Here is a 20242-nt window from a genome sequence, read left to right as displayed (position 1 = left end):
TTTATAGTAATGCTTTCTGTTTATTTAAACTTACAAAACAGTGAAGCATCATCATCATATCACAGAACAAGTCAACGGTTCTTAAGCAAATGAAATCTTCAATAAATTTTTTTTAAAAAGCTCTACATAATTTATTTCAAATTATTTAATTTGCTACAGAAGAGAAAGCGTAGTTTAAACGTGGATAACAAATATAAACTCCACGAGAAAACCTAAAAATAACTCTATCATTTTGTTAACACGTTTTATCTTCACAAATGTAAAAACAGATTACGCATATTATTTTTATCAGCTATTTTTACTGTAACTTTTATGCACCTGTTTATATATGAAACTTTATGAAATATTTTTGGTAAAAGACAAGTAACAAAATACGAAAATTATTCTGAAAACTTTTACGAAGTACGTGCTACGATACAATAAAGAATTTTAAAGATCATAGAGCTCTTCAGAAAATTTTAATGGGGAAAAAAATCGCAAAACATTTCACGAGCCCGTAAAAAAACAAGAAGTTGATTCATGGAACCTTTACATCCCCTTATAATAACGTTGCTGTTACAATGAAACTATTCTTTAATATGAAAACTATTATTAGTTTAGGAACGGTATATTCAAGATGTACATACTTCTGTTGAAATTTTCTAATTAGGTTCAAGTAATGTACATTTTAAAGTGAATCCGTAACAGTAATAAAATTGAAAGTGTGTTATTTATTTTCATAATGTTGGATCAAGTTTCCATTGGATTAAGCGTTAACATTTATATGCAGATGTTGCTTGACCAAATGTACATCTTCAATAACGATTTATGAATGATAAATGTAAGAATACTTTTTGATATATTCTAAAATTAACTTCTTTTTAAATATATAATAAATAATTTGTGTATGAAAGTTCAATTGGTTGCGAGACAAATCCTTTTCTTTTTTTTTATATATTATCAGAAATGTTTATAGTGCAAAGCTACTAAATAGCCTATCTATGCTGTAGCTTCCCAGGGGATACATCCTCAAATTTCAGCATTTTATATAAGCTTACCGCCAAGACACATCAAAAGATCTTAAAGAGTTTTTTTTATCTTAAACGTTTGTTCTGTTTCCTTCATACTGTGTGTTTATCTCATACAGTCCATTTGGAATCTTGATTATCAGAAAAAGTATTCTAATGGCTTCAGAAGAATAAACCTTCCATCCAATAAAAGTTGCAAGAATGTGTGTAATCTATGTTTATTTAAAATTTATTGAGTTAGTGCATTTCACCTACCTTTTAAAGTCATATTACATTTACTGATAAAAGCGGATTCACACCAACAAAACATTAAATTAGTTTTAGTGTTGTTAAGAGAAAGTTTAGTACAAATATGGTGAAGGTGATTTAGCTAAATATTTGAAAAGCCTTTCGTTTATGTTTCTTTCACAATTCATTGAACTCGCATATTCCTAAATTATACGACATGCTCTAGTTCCTTTTATAAATTTGTCGCTCTATATTAAGTTGCTAATAATTTTATTTGTAAGGGTATAGAGTTATTTATAATAATCTTACCTGTATTATTCGAGAATTGTAAGCTGGACTACATTTTTGATTTGAATATTGAGCTATGTTTAACATTTATGATTATCTAAAAGTCATGAGATCTAACTTATTTTTTTTCTATTACTAACGCTTTAAAATTATAAGCCGTATTTTATCACATAACTTTTTACCACACTGAAAACATGCACAAAAATTACCATAATTGGGCATTTTAAGCTTTTATACTGTACATGATCTCTGGTCAATTCATTTTTTTATCGCAACAATACTTCAACTATTCATTTGAAATCTTAATATACAAAATCAGAGTCATCAATAAAAAATATCCTAAATATAAAGACAATGATGAGCAAAACCAGAAGCTGTTTATAATTCAAAGATTTCTTACATCACATAATACAACTTGTCGAATATATATCTAGAAATATCTTGTTATAAAATTTTCTTATTAAATATGTAACATTATTTTCATTAATATAATCATACCTTTGAAATTTTGAAAAGCTACATAATTAGGCATTTAAAAAGAAACATTTTCTGAATAAATAGATAAATAGTGAATCGAATTATTTAAACATAAAAATATTTTTCTTGTATTGCACTTGCCATGGTTAATATATTCATATCTATAGTTTATAATGTTTAAAATGTTGTATTTATATTTGTAAAATAATTCAAAAGAATGCTTAAAATATAAAAAGTAGAAAAACAATAAAATTAGAATATATTTTAATGCATAATAAGCTACTCACCAGTAACGTAAATACTGCCAATAAATATAACAGACACAAGCAAGCTAATATACTGGTAACTGATTTCTATTATTTTTGCAAATACTTAACATTTAATGTTTTTTTTTGCTTGTCATTAATTTTAATGCGTGTGTGTGTTTTTCTTAAAGAAAAGCCACATCGGGCTATCTGCTGAGCCCACCGAGAGGAATCGAACCCTGATTTTAATGTTGTAAATCTGTAGACTTACCACTGTACTTGTGGGGAGTAATTTTAATGCAAGTTGTGTATGTAAATAACCTATCATTAAACAACAACATAAAACAAATTCATTAAACTGCAGTTTCATATAAATTAAAAAATAACATCATTTAAATTTCTCTACCACTAAATTGATACAAATGAGATCATAATAATCAGTGAGTTAACAGCAGTAGAAAATCAATACAAAAATTATGAATGACTAATGAAAGTTAGATGAACAATTTCGTGAGTAAAATGAGACAATGCTTGGAGTAATTAATACATATATACCCATCACACAAATAATGGTCACATTGATAAAGAGTAAGACAAATAAACTACTCTTAATTAATACAAAATTTAATGGTAAAACAATAGAGTTTGATGAAAACACAAATCTTCAGTTCAAAGTTCTGTTCCAACCAGGTTTTGCTGACAACCAGGTTTTTCCCACAATACATACATGAGCAAAGTAATGGACAAGACTGTTCTCCTCCAAGTGGCACATACAATCGATCGCACATACATTACAATGGGCCAAACAAATTCCTACAAAATACCAATACTTTTTTTTTTTACAATTCTATTTACCAATAGATTAAGTTACTGTACAATCAACATTGGAGGTGCAGCTGTTGACACAGGAGTTGAAGAGTCTGTAGAGTCAGGAGAGGGAATCCGAGAAACAGATATATTAGTGGTCTCTCCTTGTGATGTATTTTTTATTTTGAGATAAGGTGCTGTCAAGTGCTTAATACTAAGAAGATGATTGCTATTCTGTGAGCTATTTGTTGGACATAATGATACAGCATTTTCCAAACCACTGTTAATTCTGTTTTTACTTGGCTCAGGCTTAACATCAATTTCACTGAGAACTGAAGAGCTGGAAAGACTAAGTTCAGAATAAATGTTGAGTCCATCTTGATCACTTTCTGTTGCACATTTGGTATCTGGGGTAGGAGCTTCTATACTACTGACACTACCAATGTTGTCTTCACTATCCCTCAGGTCTGTTCCATCTAAATATCGGATGCACTTTTTTTTCCGTCTGTAATTGATAACAGAGTTACAATTAATGGTATTTAGTATTAATGTTCATGGTGTGTATCAAATAATATAAATAATTAATGAAGTGTTATGAATAAACTGTTAAATAAACAAACAATTAAATAACCCAAAACAACTGAAATGGCATTTGGTTATGAGAAACCTATCACAGGGAAAGATTAATAACACCTCTTTAATTATTTGTGGTGTACCCAAACTCATGTGGATGTTGTACAGTTCTTTATTCACTTGTGTAACCTACAAAACTGATAGCCTATTTATATACTTTTGTTTCTTTCCTAAATTACTAGACTTTGTGTTGAACCACAAATATAAATTTTCTGCCTTCCAATCATTTCCAATATGTGTAATTTCAGTGTTTTGCAGCTGAGTTTAAGTTTCTTCAGATGATCACAGCATGGTATTATAAACAAATGTGATTTAACAGAAGATAATGTTCACATATATTCTAATATTTCTCAAGTAGAAAATCTAGAAAGAAAATATCATCACAATTGACCAATAAATCTGGGAAAATTGTTATTAAATTGTCAAAGAACAATGTGATGAAAACCTATTTGGATAAAAGTGGGATTTAAAAACTACAAGTTCTTGCAATTTAGAAATTGACAATATCTGATGTTATTCTTCATCAATACATCAAATCTTCAAACTAGACAGCCATAGCTCCTAAATCTCTGCCAAGCACAGTCAACAAATGTATAAAATTTCCCTTAAACAATCTTGCTACAATTAATCAACCCATTTTCTAAAAGTTGAAATATCTCATATACATATTACTAAAAATTCAGACATTATATTGATGACTAAACAGTGTTTTGTAACAAATTTTTCGACACGTGAAAAAAATTAATACAAGAAGAAAAACTGTGCCCAAACTACTACTTAGTCTGGTGATATTATATGTAGGATTCAGATCCCTACTGAGTACTGTTTTAGCAGAAAACCTGATGCATATTCTACAAATAAGGAAAAAAGGGGTTCATGAAAATACCTAAAAATAAAATTTTATTGAAAATATTCTGTCATTGACAATTGGTGAGCATATCTAAAAAGAAACTGACTCTATATAATATCAATTCCAAGCTCCAAGCAAACAAACAACTTTCCGTATGTACATATTCTTTATATGCTGTGCCAACAGAATATTTTAACCTTTGACTCCTCTGGGTACAGCTAAAAAAATTATCTAAATATACAAGAATCCTATAAGAAAGTCAACGGATTTACATTTTCAAACTCTTTAAATACAAATAAACATATTTTAAAACAGGCATATATGCCATCACTCTGCCACATATAAAATGTTTTCACTTCTTACAAAGTACTATTTGAATGACACATTAACATATTAACACCTTATATATATAAACCTCTAAATACTTGCTAAAAATTTAGTTGTGCATGAAAACATAAAAAGCATACACAAATTACCCAAAGAACTATATTTATTTTATGATCTTCTTTTATCTTTCATGATGGACACTTGACTTTTCTATGTCAATTAGAATAATAATGCACTGAATTACTCTTATATGTGTTAATTTAAATATTTATAAAAAAACTGTTTCATAAAAGCTGTTTCTTTTCTATCAAGATATACTAGTTTCTGTGGTTCAGCTAAAGGACATGCAATGCTGTTTCATTTCTAATGTCAGTGTATATAAAACAGCTCAATAGAAGCAAACCTTCTATCCATACATACTAGTAACATTTCTGTTGATTTATCAGTATTTCTTCTTTTTGTTTTTCTATACTTTTATGCACTTTACAAAAAACAAAAATTTTAGGCTGATTTTTCTTTTCTAGATAAATGGAATATTAATTACTTAATGTATTCTACTACAGTTAATTGGAACAAAAAAGATCTTTGTAGACAAATGTTACAATTTTTTGATAATAGGAAAAAAAAGGAAATAAGTCAAATATGTAGAATACTGTGTCCTGATAAACAGGAGTGTGAAAGCAGTACATTAACAAAGTTAACTTTACTTACTTATGGTCTCTTGTGTTATATTTCATGTTGACAGTATTGACAATACAGTGGTTCTCTGTATGTATGATTCTGAAGCTAAGATTCCTGCTAAAATACTAACAATATTTATGAACCAGAACATTAAAATATCTGACCTGTGAGATCCTTAACTCTAGCACCTCACTGCTCTAAGACTTAAGCCATACCTATTGAGCTATCACAATAGAAGTCACAAGCAGAAAACTCCCATTTGACTACAATAGTACCCCTTCTTAACCAAAGCCATTCCTCAAATCTACAGCATATAAGAGTATCTATAGGCTAAGCACACTCTACATATAACTATTCTCCAGCCATTAGCATCATCACACACTGCACTTCAAAACAATTCCCAAGCCAAACTCTACAAATTATTTGAGCTACCATCAACTTAGTTCAAGCATGATGGTCCAAAACTGTAAAGCAACCACTAAACAAACATCAATATATAATGAATCAGAATGTTAAAAGTCTACTCTGTCCTGGGATTGATCACATTAGTGCTTAAGTCCAGTCTTCTACTGGGTTACTAAAACATGAGACTCAAGCATATAACTTCCATCTAAATATCAAATTTATTATCAGAGAGTGTATCTTTAAATGTTTAGGTATGATTCAGATGTAATAACATTACAAAAAACTTATATTTACAAAAGTATGATAAATATATATGGTTCTTATGGACATAGGTCTGGAATAAACTTGAAATTTAGTTATATTCATTCCAGATTTAGAATACACTTGAAAGAAATAATATGAAGGTTATTTTGAGATGCTATTTCTTTATAATTCTTTCAGTAAGCCAATATTTAGAGTTATCTCTATACACATGTAGAGCTTTAATCTAGATACGTAGGTTAAAGATGAAGTTCAAAATTAAATAATCTTATTTTTTCATAAACTCTAAGTAACAAAGAGTTTTTGAAGTACTCTGTGTAATCTATAATTTATACACTGAACTTTTTAAGTATTTTAATCTAGCTATTGGTGGCTCAGCAGTAAGTCTGAGAGCTTATAGTGCTAAAAACCAGGTTTCAGTACTTTTGATGAGCACAACACAAACAGCTTAACAATAAACAAACAAAACAAAATTTTAATGTAAAACTTAGTTAAACATCCACTGTGCTTATGTTTAAAACTTCACAATATAAACTTAGACCTCAACATATTTCACTAATAGATTAAAAACATTATTTTATGTAAACAAAATTACACCTATATAATATTATTTGTTCATTATTTATTTATGTTAAAACCAATTCCTGTATTTTGTTTCATTTTGCAACACTGGTTTTTTTTTTGTTAAAAACCATAAAATAGAGAGAGAAAGAAAAAGAAATATTAATATTTAAATGTTGCATATTTTAACAGTTGGTATAACTTATAAAGGAAAAAATTGAATGAGAAGAAAGAATGAATGTGTGCATCTATGTACATGCTAATAAATTAAATAATATCACTGAAGCATGAACAAGTTTATATTTTCTTTAGCCCTGGTTATTTGTGTTGTAAATTAGTTAGATTTAGTTTTTTTTTAAAAATGTATCTTGGTTAATCTGTTGTAAGGGTATAAATACATAGGTATAAAAGAAAATGAAAGTAGATGTAAAACTGCTAAAATTTATGTACCATATCTCTAACTGTATTTAGTCACACCAGTATGTTTTAAAAACAGGGTTTTTAATACCTTATCAAAATTGTAGTCATCTCACTAAACTATGATCTGAAAACTCCTATACATAAACAATGTTTAACACATAGGATAACAGAAAAAAACTTATTAGTTCATGTAATATATCTAAGTAAACAAATCTTGATACTACTTTAGGTATATGTTTCAACTTAGTGGTGTACCTTTTTATTTCTTTTACCACTTAGAGTTTGTGAATCATTTCGTCTCCATCAAGCAATGTACTGCATTATATTTTATTTTCACAACAACATATAAAGACAGTATAACTATTCAGCACTACTCATTAATAAGGTAGTGCTTAATAGATGGCAACTCTATTTGATCATACTTCTAAGAAGTGAAGAACTTGTACTACACGTAAACACAGTAATTAAAATTGAGAAAAAACAACAAGGGATCAAATATCAACTATCTGTCTCAATTTTTGTTTTGAGATACTTAACAAACTGAATTTAAAAATTTACAAAAATTATACAAAACCACTGTATAATCTCTATGAATTTTTAATTGACATAAATTTGTTAAATAATCTGTGCAAACCTATTAAATTGTGTCCCTTTGAAATGATATTTTCCCTTTAAAATACATGTTATTGGCTACATATTGCTTAACTCTATATTATTTAACAAAACATTTACCAAGGTTGTACAGAAGCTCTTCTTTACTATCCTACTATAACTGATCCAAAATATGTGTGTCAAATTTTACTTAATATTCCTTTATTTAAATAAGTTAACTTTGTTCTACTTTTATTAACTACTGCATGTTCTGTGAATGGATTTTAATGAGAGATCATTTTCATTAACTTACCTACAAGGTTTGCACCAGCGATTCTGCTGGTTCAGACCAAACCTTGCTCGACACTTCTTGGGATTGTTTGCTGTATTAAAAAACAAATCTCTATATTTTTTTCTTATTTATTATCTAAGCAAATATGCACATAAAAAACTCTTCTAAAACAATACTTATTATTCTGTAGCACTAAAACACAGAAAAAGAAAGGTAAAAAAGAATAATTGGTAGGAATTTACCAGATTACACAACAAACAAATTAATGCAAATATCTCAAAAAAAATTATATTAGGCCTACACCAAATATAAGAAAACACAAACAAGCAGCAAAAGGAACTAATAAAGATTTGGTCATATGGTGATGATTTAGACCTAAACTAGGTAGATATATAATTTGTTCAATCATATTTCTTTACAAATATTAACTGGCACCTCATTAGCATTAGGTTTAACACTTTAAAAACATAAAATAAGATAAAAAGTCACTCTATATAACTAAAGCTCCTGGAAATTTAGTTGAAATGTGTTTAATATGAATTTTCTGAAATATGTAACAATTACATATTATTACATTAGGTATAAATGATGCCAAAAATAAAAAATCTACTTACACATGATTTGCCCCACCCTTTGCTGCATGTTTGTGTAAATATGAAGAAGTTCTATAAATTTCTAGTTTTTAAAGAATCAAATTTGTAAACTTATATAACTAGACCTTTAAAACCACATAAATCAATATTTTTTTATCCTTATAATAATTACAAACAGAAATGATTGCTAAAACCAAAGCTAAAAATTTTTAATTTATTATTTGCATGATATTTTTACCATTTTCATGTAGTCCTGCAATACACTACAAATAATAACATTAGATGTCTATTTTTATCTGTAAAATGTAAGCTTCAGTTCTAATGTGATGTATAATTTTCCAAACAAATGTTGTCATTTTCTCTGTTTTCAATTCACTCTCACAGAAAACCAAAAACACTTAACTTTTGATGATTACAATGCTGTTTGAATGCATGTACAAAGTAAGGAATGATTTTTTTTTAAATAGATTTTCCAGAAAAAAATAAAACAATGAACTTCTCATGCGTAATTTACAAGAGCAAGTTTTGCAGTTTTCATACATCAAATAAGTAATTTATGAATTATCTGCATATATGATTCTAAAAGTATAGTTAAGTTGTACATGAACAGTAAAGCCCATCCAGGATTCAATACACAGGAATTACATAATATGAATATACATAAGTTTTTAAATTATAATTAAGCACTGTTTTTCAAAATTTCATAATAGGTTTTTAAAGAGTTAATACTAAAATACACACAACCTGGAATAACTTTATTTTACTATTATGTTTTCACTTATCATACGAAAACACATACAAAACAATGAAAGCTTTATACAGAACTAGATTAAAACCTACCTCCATCAGTACTTTTATTATTATTTTTCTTCTTCTTCTTCTTGTTTAGGGCATAATTCTCTCGAGCACTCCACCCTGGATAGAGTTGCATATGAAGTTGGCGTTCTTTCCGAGCCATTTCATAGTATTTAGATTGTTCTTCCCTGGCCAAGTTGTGCCACTGTGTCCAAACAGCAAATATAAAAATATTTTAAGTTATATGTACTTTCACTGCTTACTAATTAAATTTTAATTATTATTAAAACAAATTCTAAAAAAAAATTTTGCTAACTTATTTATTGGAAATAAACAACTTCAAGTGAAATTCTGAAAACATATAATACAAGTTTTTGAAATATGGGACAAAGTATTCTTTTTTATATATAATGTTATTAAAATGAAATCATTCAAAAGGAGAATAACAGCCAATTAGAATGACTGATTAATGCAAATTATATCATTTACATAACTTAATGGTCAATGAAATCTTCTATACTTTTGTTGCTGTCATAGAGAATGCATAAATGTATATGTAATAATTTTAATACTATTATTAAATTTGCATATCAAAAAAAGTTCAGAAATTACCAACTAAAGTTAAATATTTCTGTAAAATAATTAGAAGCACAAACATATCCAGTTCCATTTGATGAATTGTTTTGCCACAAATGTAACAAAGATAAAAATTCTCATGTGATGAGAGTACAAATGTTGTTTAACATAATGAGGAGAATTATTCACACCTTAGTTCTCATTTCAAAACTGTGTGTGAAACTAAAAATAACCTAATTTTTTTTTTTGGCTACCTTTACCAAAAAGTGTCTTCTTGATTTGAAATATGTGTAACAGTAAGATATTTTATAAAACACACAGACACAAAGTTTCAGCAAAGGCTTTCAGTTCAAGTTTTTATAAGATAATGCCTTACCCGCTTTCCTAATATTTGGTTAATAGCAGCACTTTCTTTTAATGTGCATTCTGCAACAACTTTGTCACGCATTTCCTTCATATACAACATAAAAGCATTAAGAGGTTTTTTGACATAGTTCTTTTTGTTTTCTGCTTCCTGCTGGAGAGACATACTACTGTGACTGGAAGGACCACTGGATTCATTGAACTTTGCTTTCTGGTCTGACAAATAGTTAGGGAAATGTCTGAAGTGAAACATAAAATACAAATGCTTACAACTGACTTTTCAAGTTATGTATAGCACACCTACTATTCTAAGATAAATTCAAAATGAATTTCAAGTCTCTAATGATTGCAAGGATACTGTTAAAGATGTGTATATGCATAATACAGTAAAGAAAACTCAACTGGTACACTCTACTTTCAACAAATTTTAGCAAACCTACCTGTATTACAGAGATTCATTATATAAATATTATGACAATTGTTTTCAATAAATTTTAAAACCTACCAAGGTTATATTCTAATTTAGAGTGGAATTATACATCACCCATAGCTGGACATGTTTTAAGCATATTGTCATTATAACTTGTGCGATGTCTAACTTCAAAACATCTTTCCTCCAAACAAACAATTTCCATTATCATAAGTGAAAAAGGCAAAATCTGGGAATTTATCTTGTATAGTGTGGGGAATAGCATCTAAGAAATTTCTAAACATTTAATTTGAGCTGCTTATGCAGAGACAAAAGATTTTGTGTGTTTGGGCTGGGATGCTTGACACAAAAGATCCTCATGCCCATTCAGAATAACAGAAATATGAAACCAACAGACAAAAACATGCTGATAAAGAGATAAAAACAGCTTACTTGGCTTTATATTAATGTTTAAAGAATCTAATATAACTTTTTTAAAATTAGAGGCTTTGATCACCATAAATATCATTGGTACTATAAAGTATTGGTTAAACAAGGATTATGAAGATGTGACATTTCAAGGACTTAAGACCTTCCAAGAAATTAAGAAAATGTTTTTCGCCCTTAGAAACAAGATTAATACTTAAAAAATACATTAGAAGATAACTGAATTTGAATTGGGTTTGGACTGAGATGCTTATTGGTTATTTGAGCCTATATTTATATATATATATGTGCATATATTCAGTTTAGTTATTTTATTAGTTTATGAGTACTGTATTCAGTCTTGGGCTCCTTATCTCAGGAAGGACATTGAATTACCAGAAAAAGGTCAGAGGAGGGTTACTATAATGGTGGCTGAGATGAGGTGTTTATCATATGAGGAGAGAAACAATATCTTTAACACGGTTATCTCTTGGAAAAAAGAAGAGTTAAAGGGGATCCCACATAGGTGTTTAAGAATTTCAAACTGTGAAGAGAATTGATAGTGTCGATGGGAAATTATGTGTTGTTTATTACTTTGAATTCTGACTTCAAAAATTAGATATTTATTATTTTTATTTTGCATATGTTGCATTACATGTTTATTAGTTTTTCACTTCTGATATGTGAAATTACATGTTTATTAAATTTTTGACTTCTGACATCAGAAATTAAATGTTTATCAGTCCAACTTCAGAGATTAAATATTTTTAGTTTGACTTTTTATATATTAAATTACATGTTCATTAGCACTTTGCAACAGATTGTTATTAAATGAGATTCGTAAATAATTAATCAAAACAAACCCCATAGTAGATAAACAATACGCAGAGTGACACAAAGTAGATGGTGTTAGCAAGAGAGCATACATGTTTTAAGTTGGGACCCCCTAAAAGTAGAGGTGAATGGCTGTTAATATTTGCTGATTGGATACTCAATGACCCCATTTTACCAATTACATTTGATAGTTAATTGATTTGTAACATTGATCTTGAAATCACAATACATGTAGGCATAAAAAAAAAAAAAAAGAGATTGATGGTAGGTGGCACCAAACCATTTTCTTCTGTCTTGTCAGAAATTCAAGAAGGGAAAGAATAAAGAAAATTGTCAATGAGTGTTGCCAGCCAGTTGCTAGTTCTTTGCAGTCAATAATTCAAAATTAATGACAGTAGCAGACAGCCTAAGTAGTAGTAAAGACAGGCCAAGCAAGCCTAATGGTACTGATAATCACACTCAAGACTTTCTATTCATAACCACTCCTCATCCAAATCATTAAATCTATACAAGCTTAAAGTAAAATAAAAATACAAATGTATGAAGCTAAAACTAGGTACAGCACTGTCAATTATGAAATTTGGCACATAACAACAAACAAATACTACAGAATTATTTCAATTAATTTGGCAGTTGGAATAAAAACAGTAATAATCAAAAACCTAAATTTCAAATAGTTTATGATATTGATAATTGATTTAATTGTAATTTTGATACATGAGCTGTTATAATACTTGAAATTACTAATTTTGACAATGAACTATACTAATTAATATACTAGCTGCTCTTAGATAATTAATTGTGTCAATTAGTTGGTTAACTGATCCAGCTTTATTCAAAATCTCTTCATTCATTACTCATGCTAAAAATTTTGGATAACCACAGAATACAATGTTTTGAATTTTACCTATGATATCAAAATTAAAAGAAAAATGGATTTTGTGGAGAATGCTTCTACAATTCAGAAGATTAGACAGTCTTATATGGTAAAAAAATACAAAAAATAGATTCAAATATTTCAATGTGTAAAATGCTCCATTTGGTGTTTGAACACATGTAAAGTATTTCTGACATGACAAAAATAATAATGATATGAAGACAATGAGGATAAACTGGTAAATGCTTGAAACCTTTGACTGAATTAGAGTTAAAAAGTATTATTGTTTCTTCCTATTTTTTCTGGCCTCAAATTAATTTAATACAATCTAGTTACATTCTCTTTGTTAAAAGAAGATATTAACATGATGGAAAAAAATGGGCTGTCAATATGATAAAGTGAAATAATATTAAAAAAAATTCAGCTAAAATTAAGGCTTTTAAGTTTTTGTGTAGAACTGAAGTTCCTTGAGTGGTAGAAAAGTAGAAACGAAAGCAGGTACTTGTAGGTTACAAGCTACATGTATGAGGTTTGAAAGCTCAGAAACAAACTATGATCTTTAGCAAAATCATTTCAATGTAACAATTATATGCCTGAAGAAATGGTTTGCTTAAAGAAATTATATATTTAGTATTATTTCAAATTCATTGAAACTTTTATTGAATATATACACAGAAACAAAGGCCTATATTTAAAGTATACTGGTTACTACTTTGTTTTTGTTGCTAACTACAAAACAAATAAGATTTTAGGTTGTATCTACAGAAATGTTGAAAAAAAGAGTGTAAATAGGTGATAATATCATTGTATAGGTCATTAATTACACAACATTTGGAGTGCTGTATTCATCACTATACTATTTATATTACAAAGGACATTTAACTGTGGAAAAGGGTTTACAGAAGAACTACCAGGATGAAACCTAGGATGGAAAGTTGTCATTAGAGAGGATCTGATCAAAATGTTTGAGACTGTTAATGGAATTTTAGAGTGCTGATGCCTCTTTCTTTTTTTATATTTATGGTAATAGTGATAACACTAGGAGTCACTAATGTAAATTTTGGCTTAATAGGAATCATCTGCAGCTTAGACAGTTTTACTTTCCTAACAGGGTGGTATGGCCTTTTGAAGGGGATGCCTTCAGATGTGGTAGATGTAACTAATTCAAGTGAATTTAAGGAAAACTTCAGAAATATTTGAATGATAAGGAATGGCTTTGAACTTTGTGTTTAAATTAATGGACAGAAAGGCCTAAATGTTTTTAATGTTAAGCAAAAGGCATAGATGGCCTTCCTTTAATTTTGTTCTAACATTATTAAGAGTTAACTATGTCATCCTTCCTACTGCCTCTCATAAACTAAGTCTTAACTAAATAGCTCGTTATTTTCTTTATAAGGGTGGGTACAAAAATTCCAAACACTGAAATTAATGCTCAGTTCATTAATATATATATAAACAATAGAACTGAATATTTATAATTAAGTAGTCGAGAAACAAAAACCAACATAATTTCATAGTACAATTAAAAGTCGGGTCTTTTTATGGAAAAAAGGAATAAAATTAAAAAGTTCTAAAGCTAAGTTTAATATTGAAATTACAATGAAACTGATGATATTTTCAAATCTAGCCTAAAACCTATGAAACAATATATACCTATGATATATTCAAGAACCATTACTAAACTTCAATGCAAGATTGGACACACAATATATTAAGCCCAGCATGGCCAGGTAGTTAAGGCACTCACATCGTAATCTTGGGGTCGTGGAGTTCAAATCCCCATCACTCCAAACATGCTTGCTCTTTCAGCTGTAGGGTGCCATAATGTGACAGTCAATCCCACTATTCATTGGTAAAAGAGTAGTCCAAGAGTTGGCAGAGGGTGGTGATGACTAGCTGCCTTCCCTCTAGTCTTAAACTGCTAAATTGAGGTAGGCTAGCGCAGATAGCACTCATGTAGCTTTGTGCAACATTCAACACAAATCAAACCACAATATGTTAAAAAAAAAATTTCTAAAACATATCTGAGATTATGTATTTAGATAAGTGTGTTAAATCTGAATTTAGATGCAAATCTACAAAGCATTAAAACACCATACCAGTACCTGCTGTCTTCTCCTGGTGATAAAGGAACCCCATGTTTTGGTCCTGAAGACAACAGTGCAGGATGGTGAAATCCTGGATGGGTGTGTAAACCAGGATAAGGAGGTAGGAGACTGGGAGGACTAAACCTTGGTATACTTGCTGATGAAACCTGAATACTTGTAGAATATGGTCCCCGAAACCCAGCAGATGTCATGCTATACACACTAGGAGTATGCCTAAAAGCGTGAAAAATTCAAATGGCAATAAAATAATCCAGTATAAGAATTGATAACATCAATAACTGCATTGTATGAGTAAAATAAAAACAGTAATGAATGCTTATCAACTTTACCTAACATATACTTAATAATTATGCATATTTAATACTTACTTAATTTACAGTTCTGTTTTTTACCATAAAACACAAGAATCACATTTAGAACCTAACAACCACGAGGCACATGATGACCATCAGCTTAGATGGCAATAAAGAAACAGTAATATCTTTGGAAATGAAGTAACAATCAATAAACATATTTTTAACACTGAAACAGGGCATGCAGAGAAATTCTCTTACATGATTTCAAGTATGTAAATAAAAAAGAAAGTTATAACTTGAAGTATTTTACAAAAATAACATAAAAATAAAACGCCCCAGACGGTAACACCTTTTAAATTGTAGAGCCAACTTTTTTATTTTTAGCAACTTTCAGTTTCATCTTACTTTGCATTCTGTTATTACTTTAGGAACTAAAAACTTCTAGATCATTTTAATAAACCATACAATGGATAGCTACAGCGATAGCATTTCTAAAATGCAGCTTTGCTCTACTGAAACTTTGAAGGGAATATTTTTTTAAAAATCTAATCTTTAATCATTAATAGTAATAATACACTTTGTAATATTACTAGTAACTTCATCCCGAGTTAAGCCTAATTTTATTGACGGTTACAAAATAAACATAATTAATTATAATTGTATTGCCATTTTCACAAGTAATGTATAGTATGTCGACAGATACGCATATCGTGATAACAAACCTGATATGTCTAACACAATTTTCCTCATACCTATCTACTATAACGTACAACAAACCTAGCCATGGTTGCTGCCCGATCAAAGCAGACATTTGTAAACAAATATTTAAATGTTCGTATTACTAGATAGCACCACCAGCGCCATAAAATGAAAAGTGTATTTTTATAGCTGAAAAGCAATAGATGCTCACACTATATGCGAGAGAAGAATCCGCATATTCGGTAATACATTGCTGCTACACTTTACAATGTAATATGTATTTTTTTTTTCACAAGAGAAAATATTTTTAGTAAACACGTTGGGAATGTATGCAATTATTCATATTCCTATTCCTAAAGCTCTTACCAAACATACTCGCCCTTTCAGCCGTGGGAACGTTACAATGTTAGGTCAATCACACTATTCATTGGTAAAAGAGTGGTCCAAAAGTTGGCGGTGGGAAATGATGACCAGCTGCCTTCTCTCTAGTCTTACACTGCTAAATTAGAGATAGCTAGCGCAGATAGCCCTCGTGTAGCTTTGCACGAAATTCAAAACAAACCAAACCAAACCCAAAGCTCTTACAGACTGAGAATCATTCTGTGTATCTGCTCTAACGAAGTTTATGAAACCGAATGTATAGAATAGGTTTGATGGCTGATTTGGGCAGAGTGTTTACATCCTGTTTACTTTACAACTAACAATGGAGGCAAATTGTGGTGTGAGCTTTTTATAGAAGCCATTTTCCAATATATCCACTATCTGTATGGTGATTTCACGTATTTGACCATTAACTTTTGTTCTAGATAAAAATTTGATGTGTTTCAAACCAAAATCAATTGAATTTGTCTTCAGGACCCGCGAGGATGCATAACTCAAGATAAAAATTGAAAATATACAGATCCTATTTCAAAATAGCTTCCATTTATGGGTAAGTATTGTATTTTCGGTCAAATTTGTACAAAAATCTTATTTCTAACCTCAAATTATATCAAGTATTGGCTAGGTTTAGCCAAACACCATACGATAATTAAGTATATCTTGACTAAGTATATGTGTGTTTTCTTATTGCAAAGCCACATGAAGCTATCTGCTGTGTCCATCAAGGTGAATCAAATCCTTAAATTTAGCATTGTAAATCCGAAGAGTTACAGCTGTCCTACAGTAGACATCTAAAATAAAAAGAGAAGTAAAAACTTAAAAAATTAAACAATCATTTAATATGATTTAAAATTTCTACAATAAAATTTTATTTTAAACCGCTGGTCACAAGGCGTTATCAGATGACATTATAAATCATAATAATCATTTAACTTTCAGGTGTATGCGTATTAAATTGTTTACAAATACCGGCATAATCTGGCATCTAGATATAAAACCATTCATGAATTACGCTACAGCATAAAACGGAAGGGATCTCTTTAAAAACATAATAGTAAAAGCAACTTATTGATCACTGCTTCAAAGGGACGCGATGTCAATCTGATTGACGTACTTAGTTTTGCACTTTCTCCTCTTCCTTATGCTTTGACACATCTAGATGGCTGCTTGAGGAAAGGTATTAAAAGTGTTTTATTAGAAGAGTTGAAGAAAGTAATTAATACTCTTAATATATTACCACCACCACAATCAGACATTAATACAACCAATATTTTTTAATACAGTAGTACAGATTCATATGGTTTGGGATGTAAATGCACGTACTTTTAGCGAATTGGAACAGGTGCACTTTGACATGCTCCAAGCCTTTCTACAGAATGAGTGCAACAGAAAATATGTTATGTTTGACCAACACCACCATACAAGCATCAAGAGTGGTTAAAGACTTAGAAGAGAAGCTCACTCAGCAATGGAAATCTTCACTACAAGTACAAAGGCACCAAATCCAAAGCAGTAGGTAAAATTCCTTGAAAACTCCAGAAACAAGAGCAATGTATTAAATTTTAATGTGAGAAGTGGTGTTCACTGGGGCAGAACGTGCAGTCACCAGTAACAATCGGGCTCACATTGTCAGGTCACAAAGAGGCTGAAACGAGAATGCTATTACATGCTGGGAATTCATTTCTAAGCCACAGTCGTATAATTGTTTGGTCCTCGGATACTGACGTATGTATGCTCTGCGTGTTTCTCTTTAAAGGTTTGAGATGTGTGGAATTGTAGCTTCGCACTTATGTCAAGGAAAAGCTCAGATATATATCATGTCACCTGAAAGCAGATTATATGGGAAGAGCAAGTTTGACGCTTTATCCAGTTTCCATGTCCTCACTGGTTGTGAGTCTATAATTCCACTAAGTGGTATTCGGAAAAGAAGCACTTCAGATTACTCTGTGTTTACAATGATGACAAAATGATCCTGGGCCAAGTAGAAATCTCTAAGTTGAAATCTCAGGTGATATGACGACAAAGAATGAATCCATCGTGCGCCAACTGTATGAAGATACCAATGTTTCAGATAACATAGCATATGAAAGATGGTACTGATTTTTTTGTCAAAAGAGTCAGACAAATGAAAAATCTGAAATGTATGGAGTAGTAAACAATGTTTAAACCCTGCTAGAGGATGGAAGAAATTTCTGACGAGGCAGACGGAGCAGTTGTAACATATATCCATATTATTTAGAGTATATCTCATATCGATAACATGTGAATTCCAAACGTACAAAATCTAACAAATAGTAATCATATTTTCTCAAGTTCTTTTTAAAATACGCTTATTAGATGAAACAGTCATTAATGTTTTACTGAAAATATAAGCCACTGTTGCCATTCCGTTTTTAAAAGGATCCCTTTAAAAGCACACTTCATGAATGATTTTTGTGTCTGGATGTCAGATTATGGATGTATTCAAAATAATTAAATACAGTTACATTTTAAAGTTAAATAATTATTATGATTTATAATGTCACGCGATAACGTTTAGCGGTTTAGAATAAGATATCTTATTGAGTAATTTGAATCGTATTAAATGATTGTTTAAACGTTTACGTTTTTAACTTTTCTTTTTATTTAAAATATGTGTAATTATCATGTGATATTTGGCCCAAACTATCCACTACTTGACATCATTTAAAGATAGAAATTGGATTTTTGAACAAATTTCATTAAAAAACAATATTTACCTAAAAATGGCGGCCATTTTCAAATATAATCTATAAATATTTTCAATTTTTTATGTTCAGTTCTGCATTCTCGTGAGTCCTTAGGTTAAATACAATTGATTAAGGTTTGAAACCACACTCAAGTTTCATCAGAAACAGAAGTAATGATCAAATGCGTGAAATCATGATCATGATGGTGGCCATATTGGAAAATGACTTCTGTAAAAAAAACTGACACCACAGTTTGCTACACTGCAGCTTGTGCAGTGAACAAAAATGTCTATTCTACCCAAATCTACCATCAAATCTTTTCTGTCCACTTGGTTGCGGTAAAAATATTTCTAGGCAGGCTCTTAATTTCCGGTCTATTAAGACAAGATACAAATATTCAAATATTGTAAAAAAATATGTGTATTTACAAATGAGCGTTACAAATCTTATATACAACACCAAAAACAAATTTACACCGGATAAAACTGATCGATAATAACAGAAATATAATAATTCCGTTTTGTTTTGTTTTTTTAAATTCCGAATCAATTAGTTACGAAAAAGAGTTTTGTTTCCTAAGTGCGAGATATATATTTTATATGAAACTCAACACGTAAATTGGACTAATTCACTGTTAATATTTTATGGCGTCCTTGATTAATCAAAACCTTCACAGGCACATATTTTATCTTTAAAGGTTCAATGTACTGAACAGCTTACCTACATACTGTGTACTAAGAATTTAAGAGCAGCAACAGGTCATATTCATATTGATTCGTAACCGATGCCGTTGAATTATTGGATATTACTTGAGAGAAGTTGGAACGTTTAAATCTTACGCACAAATATAATTAACATAGAAAGAACGCAACGATAAAATTCAATCGTTTAATACTCTATTAATAAATTTCGTTTCTACACGCAACGCGCATGCTTGATATTCGAATACAAAATTTTTGATACATACCACTGAAATTGTTGTGTAAAATCGGAGCTAAATACGGGGTGAGGATACTGTCGAGGTCCGGGTATCGGATATATCGGAGTTCGGGGAATCCTTGGAGATAGTGAAGCAACTGGAATTATAACAATCAACAATTTTCT

General features: G+C 29.8%; 1 protein-coding gene across 5 annotated transcripts in view; it reads right to left on the bottom strand.

Annotated features, from left to right (window-relative positions):
* The window catches only part of LOC143233803 (protein pangolin, isoforms A/H/I/S-like), a 144200-nt gene continuing 123958 nt past the window's right edge, over positions 1-20242 (bottom strand). For all 5 annotated transcript variants that reach the window (XM_076470489.1, XM_076470488.1, XM_076470490.1 and 2 more), the window contains 6 exons: positions 20106-20214; positions 15052-15267; positions 10414-10639; positions 9507-9666; positions 8095-8164; positions 1-3557 (listed from right to left, as the gene is read on the bottom strand). In XM_076470489.1, coding sequence (XP_076326604.1) covers positions 3113-3557; positions 8095-8164; positions 9507-9666; positions 10414-10639; positions 15052-15267; positions 20106-20214 — 1226 coding nt within the window. In that variant the 3' untranslated portion in view covers positions 1-3112. The remainder of the gene's footprint in view (positions 3558-8094; positions 8165-9506; positions 9667-10413; positions 10640-15051; positions 15268-20105; positions 20215-20242) is intronic.

This window comes from Tachypleus tridentatus, chromosome 12 (assembly GCF_004210375.1).
Source record: "Tachypleus tridentatus isolate NWPU-2018 chromosome 12, ASM421037v1, whole genome shotgun sequence".
Classification (NCBI taxonomy): Eukaryota; Metazoa; Arthropoda; class Merostomata; order Xiphosura; family Limulidae; genus Tachypleus; species Tachypleus tridentatus.
This window is presented reverse-complemented; position numbering and strand designations above follow the sequence as displayed.